General features: G+C 37.5%; 1 protein-coding gene across 1 annotated transcript in view; it reads left to right on the top strand.

Moving 5' to 3' along the window:
- CATSPERB (cation channel sperm associated auxiliary subunit beta) overlaps window positions 1-11917 on the top strand; it is a gene marked incomplete at its 5' end in the record, with an annotated part of 240997 nt that overhangs the window by 122307 nt on the left and 106773 nt on the right. Inside the window, 1 exon segment of the mRNA XM_012803404.2 lies at window positions 8294-8484. Coding sequence (XP_012658858.2) covers window positions 8294-8484 — 191 coding nt within the window.

Genomic DNA, 11917 nt, shown 5'->3' with positions numbered 1-11917 from the left:
CTTAGGTGTATGTGGCTGACACCTTAGCCACTTGAGCCACAGGCACCAAGCCAACAGCTATGGCATTTTACATTCTCACTTGTAACACACCAAAGGTTCAGATTTCTCCAGCAAGTGTTCCTGGATCCTGGCCAACAATGGCTATTCTCTCTCTCTCTCCCCCCCTCTCTCCCTGCCCCCTGCCCCCGTGTGTGTGTATATATATATCATCTGAACTTGTGTGAAGTGGTATCTCATTGTGGTTGTGATTTCTATATCCCTAATGATTAGTAATGTTGCTCAGCTTCTCTTGTTCTTATTGGCCACTCATATATCTTCTTTGTAGAAATGTCTATTCAAGTCCTTTGACCATTTTTTAATCAGGTTGCTTGTACTTGTGTTATTGAGTTTCAGTGTTTATTGTTTTGATTTTGTTTTGGTCTGTTTTTAATATATGCCACTAGCCTTCTTTGGGTAATGCTTTCCTGTTATATAATTTCAATCCTTTTTACTTCTGCCTGCATTATATATCTCTCATAGAAGACATATATAGATTTTGTGGTTTTAGTTAATCTAACAATTTTTGTCTTTTAATTAGATAGTTTAGTCCAACTACACTTACTGTTATACTTTGACTAATATATTTGAATTTATCCATGTTATCTTTTGTACTTTTTGTTCATTCCATTATTTCTATGTTTTATTTTTGCTCTTTCTTCTTGCTTACCATATTTAAGATTATTTTTTCTTCTCAGTCCATTTTTCCTTTCTTCTACTGGATTGGTACCATTACACTCTGTATTTTTTGTGTGTTACCCAAGATCTTTACATGTGCATTAGCTTAAAGTTTAGAGTTAATTAATAACTTTATCTCTTTCCCAATGCATAAGTAACCATTAAACTCTAGGTGTCTAATCAGTATCTACCCTTTATATTTCTCAATTATGAATCCAATTCTGTTCCCTCTGCTTTTCAAACCTATGAAGACATACTGCCACTTCTAAAATGGTCCCCTTAGGCCAGGCACAGTGGCTTATGCCTGTAATCCCAGCACTCTAGGAGCCAAGGTGAAGGGATTGCTTGAGCTCAGAAGTTCAAAACCAGCCTAAGCCAAAGCAAGACCCCCATCTCTAAAAATATAAATAAATAACCAGGCATTGTGGTGGGCACATGTAATCCCAGCTACTTGGGAGGCTGAAGCAAGAGAATCACTTGAGCCCAAAAGGTTGCTGTGAGCTATGATGCCATAGCACTCAACCCCAGGGAGACTGATTGAGACTCTGTCTCAAAAAAATAAAATAACATAAAATAAAATAATGATCTTGCTCAGTGCCCATAGCACAGTGGTTACACGCCGACCACATACACTCAGGCTGGCATGGTTCGAACCCAGCCTGGCCCAGCTAAGCAATAATGACAACTGCAACAGAAAAATAACTGGGCATTGTGGCTGGTGCCTGTAGTCCCAGCTACTTGAGAGGCTGCAGCAAGAGAATCCCTTAAACCCAAGAGTTTGAGGTTGCTGTGAGCAAGTACTGAATCAAAATCCTTTCCAGTAGAAATTGATTAAACATCTATAGATAAAAGACTATATCTGGTTGATAACAGATAAAATACAGTCATTCCATCAATCATGAAGTATTTGAAGTATTGAAGAAAGATCTCCCCTCATCTCATAACAAGGTCAGTTGTTCCAAAGAATCTTCAAAATATCTTAAGTAATATCTTAAAGCCCATGTTCCTACTAAATTGCTCAGAAGGAAAGAAAGCATCATTAACACATAAAGTGTTGGCTCAGTGCCTGTGGCTCAGGTGGCTAGGGCACCAGCCACATACACCTGAGGTGGCAGGTTCAAATCCAGCCTGGGCCTGCCAAACAACAATGATTGGTGCAACCAAAAAATAGCTGGGTTTAGGTGCCTGTGGTCCCAGCTACTTGGGAGGCTGAGGCAGGAGACTCGCTTGAGCCCAGGAGTTGGAGGTTGCTGTGAGCTGTGATGCCACAGCACTCTACCCAGGGGGACAGCTTGAGGCTCTGTCTCAAAAAAAAAAAAAAAAAAAAAACACACAAAGTGTTTAGAAAGTTATTCATTAATTCAATGACTATTTATCAAGTGCCTATTATATATCAAGTTTTATGCTAGCTAGGCACTGGTAATATAATGGTGAACAAGATAGACGACGTCCTTGCCCCTGTGGAGATGAAATAGTAATGAACAGACACAAGTGATAAACAGATAAACAAAAAGAAAACAAAATAACTTTATATCTAATATATGGTATGGAGAAAGTAAATATGGTGACAAGGGGAAGGAGCATAAGCAATTCAATTGAAAACAAAAAGCCAAGGAAATAACTCTCCAAGCAAAAGAAATTGCAAGTGAAGCAAGAAGAAACTGGAGTGTATTTTTAAACAGAAAGGAAGGCAGCGTAGACAGCTCATAGTGAGATCGTGTGGAGGGAAGGAAAGAGGAGGCGATCGGCAAGTGCTAGAATATATAAAGTATTACCGGCTTCATGAGGAGTTTAAATTTTTTTTGTTAGTGTCAGCAGAAACCACTAGAGAATTTCATATCAGAGAATAAAATAATTTAATATGTATTTTTGGAAGATCACTCTGACTGCTGGGGAAAGTATGGGATAGGGTAATAGTAGAAGCTGGTATGCCCCTTAGAAAGCTATTGAAGTAATACTGGTGAGAGATGATGGTGCTAGAGCAGGTGCCCTTGGGAGAAGACAGGATTTGATGATGGATTGCCTATTGGGGTTCTGAGTAAGAGAGTAATCGAGAATTACCTAGGTTTGTAGTTTGCAGCTAGCCTTAATGAGAGCAGTTTCGTTGGTGCAGAGGAAAGAGCACAGGCATTGGAATGAGAGTTTAGAATGCATAGGTGGTTTAATTTGATGATGTTTGTCTTTCTGCAGTGTTTTCACTGCTCAAGCAGTTCCTCTCCACCTCTAAAGCTCACTGAATTCTAAATTGAAGCCCATTCTTCATTGCCCAGATTACCTTTCTTTCATCTTTTAAGGCTAACTGCTCTCCTTTCCTAGAACAATGGAGATAATTTGCCCAAAAGAGCAGTCTTGCACTGGAATAAATGTGAAAGTCTAATTTACTCCCAGCAGTGTGGAGAGATAGCTTTAGGAATTAAGCTGGCTGCCTGGCCTTTGACTATTGACTTCAAAGATGTTAACTCCTTAAAATTAACATACTTTATTAATTACAGTTTTACAGAAAAATTGAGCATAAAATACAGAGATTTCCCATGTTCCCTCCTCCACCACAACATACACACATATTACCTCCCCTACTATCCACATCCAGCACTAGAGTGGTAAATTTTTTACAAATGATGAGCCTACATTGACACATCAGTGTCATTTAGTCCATAGTTTACACTGAGGTATATTCTTGGTGTTGTGAATTCCACCTGTGAACTGGACAAATGTATAATGACAAGTATCCATCATTATAGTATCACCAGAAGAGTTTCACTACCCTAAAAGTCCTCTGTGCTCTGTGCCTTCATCCCTCTCTCCTTTCAACCCCTGGCAACCAGTGATCTTTTTGTTGTCTCTGTAGTTTTCCTTTTCCAGAATGTCATATAGTTAGAATCAGACAGGATGTAGCCTTTGCAGATTGTCCTCTTTGACTTAATGTATGTATTTAAATTTCCTCCTTATGTCTTTATGGCTTGATAGCTCATTTCTTTTTTAATGCTCCATCATCTGGAAGGACATCTGGGTTACTTCTACATTTTGACAATTATAAATATAGCTACTATATGGCCAGGCACAGTAGCTCATGCTGTAATCTTAGTACTCTGGGAGGCCAAGATGGGAGGATCCCTTGAGCTCAGGAGTTCAAGACCATCCTGAGCAAGAGCAAGACCCCATTTCTACTAAAAATAGAAAAATTAGCCAGGCATTGTGGTGGGCCCTTGTAGTCTCAGCTGCTTGGAAGGCTGAGGCAGGAGGATTGCTTGAACCCAGGAATTTGAGGTTGCTGTGAGTTAGGCTGATGCTATGGCACTCTAACCTGGGGCAACATAGACATTGTCTCAAATTAGTAATAATAATATTAATAATAATGCTATAAACATCTATGTGCAGGGTTTTGTGTGGACATAAGTTTTCAACTCATTTGAATCAATACCAAGGTATATTGCTAGACCTATGATATGTTCAGTTTTTTAAGAAGTGGCCAGGTGGCGCCTGTGGCTCAGTGAGTAGGGCGCTGGCCCCATATACCAAGAGTGGTAGGTTCTGACCCAGCCCCAGCCAAACTGCAACAAAAAATAGCCGGGCGTTGTGGTGAATGCCTGTAGTCCCAGCTACGTGGGAGGCTGAGGGAGGAGTATCGCCTAAGCCCAGGAATTGGAGGTTGCTGTGAGTACAGCACTCTACCAAAGGCGATAAAGTGAGACTCTGTCTCTTAAAAAAAAAAAAAAGAAAAAGTGGCCAAACTATAATATGTTGCATTTCTTTGAGCAACAAGTGAGAGTTCTTCTTACTCCACATACTAACCAACATTAGGTATTGGCCCTGTTTTTGTTTTTTGCCATTCTAATAGGTGTGTAGTAGTATTTTGTTGTTAATTTCCCTGGTGACATATGATGTGGAACACTGTTTAATATGCTTATTTGCTATCTGTATACAGATCTTCTTTGGTGAAGTATCCATTAAGGTCTTTGACCCATCTTTGATCAGGTTATTTTCTCATTGCTGCATTGTAAGAATGCTTTGAATTGTAGGGGGACCATCCATCTCAAAATATGCCACGTTGGCATGGGTTTGTTTTGAGCTAAAGACTATTGAGAAGAAACAGACACAAGAAAAATCCTTTTCCCCTTCTACTAGAAAGGACAGGATGATCTTTAATCACTTGACACAACCCTACACTCTTAATCACCCAGAGACTCAGAGAGGAATCCATGTAACAAAGCTCACCAAAGCAACCCTTATTTTCCATTAGTTTCCCCCCATTTCTTTACCTTCCCACAGTTTGCTGCTGGAAAAATCTAAAGTCATTTTCCTTTGCCTTTTAACTTCTTTAAAAATTTATTGTTCTTTGCTAGGATGCTATATAAGTCTAAAGTTCTAACCACCCCCTTTAGTAACTCATCACTGACATTTCTCACACATGTAACATGCACACAATGCACATGTTAGTAAACTCTGCCTATTTGTCTCTTGTTAATCTTCCTTTTGTAATATAATTTTCAGAGTCTCAGTCACAGAACCTAGGAATATAGAGGAAAAAAAGAATTTTTCCCCCTCCCCTACAGTTTATTTTGACAGCAGTCCTTTATAAAATATATCTTTTGCAAATATTTTCTTCTAGCATGTGGTCTGTCTTCTCATTCTCTTGATAGGGTCATTCACAGAGAAATTTTTAATTTCAGTAATGTACAGCTTATCAATTTTCTATTTTATGGATTGTCTTTGGTGTGATACTAACAAGGCATTGCATTAAGTTGGCAAATTTTGTTGTATATATTGTCTTAGTCTGTTTTGTGCTGCCATAAGAGAATATCAGACTGGGTGGTAATTTATAAAGAAAATCCCCTGTGCACCAAGGCAAGCATGTTCAAACCCAGCCTGGACCTGCTAAACAGGTCCATATATATATTTTTTACCATTCAAGAGGCTGGAAGTTTCAGATTAAGGGACCCCATCTGATGAGGGCCTGCTTGCTGTGCCATCCCATGGCAGAGGGTAGAAATACAAGTCCAGCAGGGTTGGGAGGAAGGGGCCTAACTTATCCTTTCATCAGGAACTCATTCCTGCAATAACCAACCCACTCTTGGCAATAATTGAATTAAACTATTCATAAGAACAGAGCCCTTCTGATGTAATCACCTCTCAAACATCCCACCTGTCAATGCTGTTGCATTGGAACACTAGTGAACATACCAAAAATTCAAACCACAGCCCATATTGTGACAAAAAAAATTTTTAATTGGGGAAAAAAGTAATTGCCATACCCAAAGTCATCTAGATTTTTTCCTATGTTATCTTATAGTAATTTTATACTTCTGCATTTTATATTTAAGCCTTTGATTTATTTCAAGTTAATTTTTGTGAGCTGTGAGTTTGTATCTAAATTCATTTTTTTGCATGTGGATATCCAAAGCAAACATTTTTTAAAAAATAGATTATAAGGTTACTATTTGCTCATTATAGAAATTTTCTGGCTCAGTGCCTGTGGCTCAAGTGGCTAAGGCGCCAGCCACATACACCTAGGGTGGCAGGTTCGAATCCAGCCTGGGCCTGCCAAACAACAATGATGGCTGCAACCAAAAAATAGCCAGGCGTTGTGGCGGGCGCCTGTAGTCCCAGTTACTTGGGAGGCTGAGGCAGGAGACTCGCTTGAGCCCAGGAGATGGAGGTTGCTGTGAGCTATGATGCCACGGCACTCTGCCTAGGGGGACAGCTTAAGGCTCTGTCTCAAAAAAAAAAAAAAAGAAATTTTCTAAAAGGCAAACAAATACTATAAAGAAGAAAATTGAAATCACAACTGTTAACACTTTGATGTATTACCAATTAGTCCTTTTTACATGCATTTTAACATTCGTAACTTGTTTCTTTAATTTAAACATCGTAATACTTGTATGACCATATTCCTTATATAATTAAAAGTTCTTTGTAAACTCCATTTTAATAGTTGGATATACTCTGAATATATCACATATTATCATTTATTTACTTTTCCTATTGTTAGAAATTCTTATTTCTAACTTTTACTTTTTTACTTTTTAACTTTTTTACTTTTACTTTTTTACTTTTTAACTTTACTTTTACTTTTACTTTTTTACTTTTTTACTTTTTTTTTACTTTTTTACTTTTTAACTTTACTTTTACTTTTACTTTTTTACTTTTTTACTTTTTAACTTTACTTTTACTTTTACTTTTTTACTTTTTTACTTTTTAACTTTAGTGTGATAAATACCCTTGCATAGAAAGATTTCTCCCTTGTGTTTTGAATTATTTCAAAACACAAGGGAGATTGTAATATGGCTTATTACAATCAAGTCATATTAAGAGAATTATAGAATCAGGCAGAGGGGGTAATAATGTTTGAGCTCTTACTGCATAATGTCCAGTTGCTTTCTACAAAGCTTGTACTAAGTTATAATTCTTTTTTATTATTAAATCATAGCTGTGTACATTAATACTATCATGGGGTACAGAGTGCTGTTTCTATATACAATTTGAAATACTTTCATCCAACTGGTTAACATAGCCTTCATGTCATTTCTTAGTTATTGTGTTGTGACACTTATATTCTACATTTAGAGAAATTCACACATACCCTTATAGGATGAACCATAGGCATGATGTCACCAATCACCCTCCCTCTCCCCTTTCCCCATATTCTTGAGCTAAAATTGGGTTATAGTTTTCCTATGAAAGCTATAAATTAGTTTCATAGTAGGGCTGAGTACATTGGATACTTTTTCTTCCATTCTTGAGATACTTTGCTAAGAAGAAAATTCTATCAGTAGCAGATGAGTACCTATCTCCACTTATAGTTCTCACCACTACTGAACCCTGTCATTTAGAAATCTTTACTAATTTTAAAGGTAAAAATTGTACCCCATTGTTGAAATTGCTATTTCATTGACTACTAGTGAGGTTGAACAAATGTTGTTCATTAGTTAGCTATTTATTTATTTATTTTTATTGAATGGTAACTATGTACATTAATGCACTTCTGGGGTACGGTGTGAAGTTTTCACACACAATCCGAAACACTTCCATCAAACTAATTAACATAGCCTTCATGTCATTTTCTTAGTTATTATTTTAAAACGTTCACGTTCTACTCTTAGAAAGATTCACTTGTACCCTTGTAAGATAAACCTCAGAAGTGATCCCTCCAATCCCCCTCCCTCCACCCATTCCCCCCCCATATTCTTAGGCTGTTATTAGGTTATAGCTTTCATATAAAAGGTATAAATTAGTTTCATAATAGGGGTGTGTACATTGGATACTTTTTCTTCCATTTTTGTGATACTTTGCTAAGAAGAACATTTTCCAGCTCCATCCATGTGAACATGAAGGACGTAAAGTCTCCATCTTTCTTTATGGCTGCATAGTATTCCATGGTGTACATATACCACAGTTTGTTGATCCATTCGTGGATCAGTGGGCACTTGGGCTTCTTCCATCACCTGGCAATTATGAATTGAGCTGCAATAAACATTCTGATACAGTTAGCTATTTAGGTTGTAAATTACTTGTTCATAAATTGGCTCATTTAAGTCACTGTTTTTTCTAAATTGTTTAACAGTTGTTGGTTTGTTTCTAGAAAAACTGGGGAAGCTTACATAAATACGGTATTGAACCATGACACTCCTAAAGGATTTTTGACGTCAGTTGTTGCAGAAATGATTCAGCCTTTTGGACTAGAAGAGGTGACAGAGAGTTCTTGTTTGTCTAGTTCTCTTTCCATTACTGATCATGGAAATTCCATCTATAAACTTACTCTTGATTCACAAGGTAAGTGTAATACTATAACACATCTCTGATGACTAGAAAAAAATATATTTTTAAAAAATATTCTTACCTATTTAACTTTTTATTTCAGATTAATACAAAGATACGTACAATTAAGTTACGTTGTTTGTGTTTGTTAGGTAAAGTCCATGTTGTATTTGAGCCCTTTACCTGGGAGATGTTTCCCATACTCCTCCTACATTGTACCCAATAGGTGAGAGCTTATCACACCCCTCTCCTACCCCCTCTCCCCATCTCCTTTCCCTGTTTCCTGAATTCAAATGTGTTTTTCTCTCATGTGAACATGTTGTTCATCTACTAGTTTCATATTAATATTGAGTATGTTGGATGCTTGTTTTTCCGTTCTTGTGATACTTTACTTAGGAGGATGTTCCCCAAATCCTTCCCGGTAAACAAAAAAAGATGTGAAGTCTCCATGTTTCTTTATGGCTGAATAGTATTCCGTGGTAGACATATACCACAGTTTATTTATCCATTCAAAGGTTGATGGCACTTGGGTTGTTTCCACATCTTTGCAATTGTGAGTTGAACTGCTATAAGCATTCAAGTGCAAATGTCCTTATGGTAAAATGATTTTTTTTCTTCAGGATAGATATGAAGTAATGGCATTGCAGGATCAAATGGAAGGTTTATTTTTAGCTCTTTGAGGTTTCTTATATATATTTTTAGGAATCTCCATACTTCTTTACAAAAAGGTTGTATTAGTTTGCATCCCACCAACAGTGTATAAATATTCCCTTCTCTCTGCACCCATGCCAGCTTTTGCTGCTTTGGGGTTTGGGGATGTGGGCTATTCTTGCTGGGGTTAGGTGATATCTCAGGGTGGTTGTGATTTGCATTTCTCTGATTATTAGGGACAATACACATCCTTTCATATGTTTATTAGCCATTCATCTGTTTTCTTGGGAGAAGGTTCTGTTCATGTCTCTGACCCAGTGATCAATGGGCTGTTTGCTCTTTTCTTGATTAGTTTAAGTTCTCTATAGATTCTAGTTATCAGCCCTTTGTCAGATTCATAACATATCTGCAAATATCTTCTCTCTTTCTGAAGTAGTCTATTTGCTTTAGTTGTTGTTCCCTTAATTGTACAGAAGCTTTTTAGCTTGATCAGGTCCCATTTATTTATTTTTTGTGTTGCTGCAATTGCCAATGAGGTGTTTTTGTTTGTTTTTGTGACAGAGTCTTACTATGTTGCCCTTGGCAGAGTGTCATGGCATAAAAGCAACTTCAAAATCTTGGGCTGAAGTGATTCTCTTGCCTCAGCCTCCCAAATAGCTGGGACTATAGGCACTTGCCACAATGCCTGGCTATTTTTTTGTTGCAGTTATCATTGTTGTTAAGCTGGCCTAGGCTGGGTTAGAACCTGCCACCTTCAGAGTATGTGGCAGAAGTCGTAACTACTGTGCTACAAGAACCGAGTCAAATGAGGTGTTTTTCATAAAACCTTTTCCCAGGCCAACATCGTCAAGAGTTTTTGGTGGTGCCTGTAGCTCAGTGGATAGGGCGCTGGCCACATACACCGAGGCTGGCAGTTTCAAACCCAGCCTGGGCCACCTAAAACAACAATGACAACTGCAACAAAAAAATAGCCAAACATTGTGGCAGGTGCCTGTAGTCCCAGCTACTTGGGAGGCTGAAGCAAGGGAATTGCTTAAACCTAAGAAATTGAGTTTGCTGTGAGCTGTGATGCCATGGTACTCTACCCAGGGCAATAGCTTGAGACTCTGTCTTAAAGAGACGATGGATTAACAAACTGTGGTATATGTATACCATGGGATACTATTTAGCCATTAAAAAAATAGAGACTTTACAGACTTTGTATTAACCTGGATGGAAGCGGAACACTTACTCTTAGTAAAATATCACAAGAATGGAGAAGCCTGAATCCTATGTATTCAATTTTGATATGAGGACAATTAATGACAAGGTGGGGGTGGGGAAAGGGGAGAGCAGAGAGAAAGAGAGAAGAAGGGAGGGGGTGGGGAAAAGAAAGAGCAGAAAGAGGGAAGAAGGGAGGGGGGTGGGATCTCAGTGTGTGACACACCTTTTGAGGGCAAGGCATAATTGTAAGAGGACTTTACCTAACAAATGCAATCAGTGTAACCTGGTTTCTTGTACCCTCAATGAATCCCCAACAATAAAAAAAAGGAAGTAATAGTGAAATAGAAAAAGAGTTTTTATCATATTGTGTCTTAGATTTAAGTATGAATCAATTTTTGTAAGTGGTGAGAGCTATAGGTTCAGTTTCAGTCTTTTACATGCGGCTAACCAGTTCTCTCTGCACCATTTATTAAACAGGAATACTTTTCCCCGTATGCTTTTGTCTAATTTATCAAAGATCAGATGGTGATATGTGGCTGTTTTTATCTCTAGGTTTTCTATTCTGTTTCATAGATCTATATCTCTATTTTTGTGCCAGTACCATACTTTTTTTGATCACTGTAGACTTGTAGTATAACATAAAGTTTGGTGATGTGATATCTCTAGATTTGTTATTTCTTAGAATTGCATTTGCTATTCGGGGTTTTCTTCTGGTTCCATATGAAATGAAGTACTATTTCTTCAAGTTTTTCAAAGTATGAAGTTAGTGCTTTAATGCAGATTGCATTAAATCTGTAGATCACTTTGGCTAGTATGGACATTTTAACAGTGTTGATTACTCCCAGCCATGAACATGGTATATTCTTTCATTTAACATTTTCTGCTATTTCTTTTCTCAGGGTTTCATAGTTCTCTCTGTAGAGATCTTTCATGTCCTTTGTGAGGTATATCCCCAAGTATTTCATTTTCTTTGAAGTTACTGTGAAGGGAATTGTGTCTTTGATTTCCTTCTTAGCCTGACTGTTGTTGGCATATATAAAGGCTACTGATTTGTGGATATTTACTTTATATCCTGAGGCATTACCGTATTTCTTGATCACTTCCAGGAGTCTTGTGGTTGAGTCCCTGGGGTTTTCTAAGTATATGATTATACCATCAGCAAAGAGCAAAAGTTTGACCTCCTTTGTCCCTATTTGGATACCCTTGATATCCTTCTCTTGCCTTATTGCATTGACTAGGACTTCTAGAACTATGTTGAATAGTAGTGGTGATAGTAGACATCCTTGTCTAGTTCTAGTTCTAACTGGAAATACTTTCAGTCTTACTCCATTAAGTATGATGTTGACTGTGGGTTTGTCATAGATGGCTTCTATTAGTTTAAGAAATGTCCCATCTAAACCAATTTTCTAAGATGCTGAATTTTGTTGAATGCTTTTTCTGCATCTATTGAGAGGACCATATGGTCTTTGTTTTTGCTTCTATTTATAGGGTGAATTATGTTTATGAATTTGCATATGTTGAACCAGCCTTGCATCTCTGGGATAAAGCTCACTTGATCATGATGTATAATTTTTTTTTTTTTTTTTTTTTTTTT

This window comes from Otolemur garnettii, unplaced genomic scaffold (assembly GCF_000181295.1).
Source record: "Otolemur garnettii isolate 467f Iridium unplaced genomic scaffold, OtoGar3 scaffold00020, whole genome shotgun sequence".
Classification (NCBI taxonomy): Eukaryota; Metazoa; Chordata; class Mammalia; order Primates; family Galagidae; genus Otolemur; species Otolemur garnettii.
Note: the sequence above shows the minus strand (reverse complement) of the source record. Positions and strands in the feature narration are given on the sequence as shown.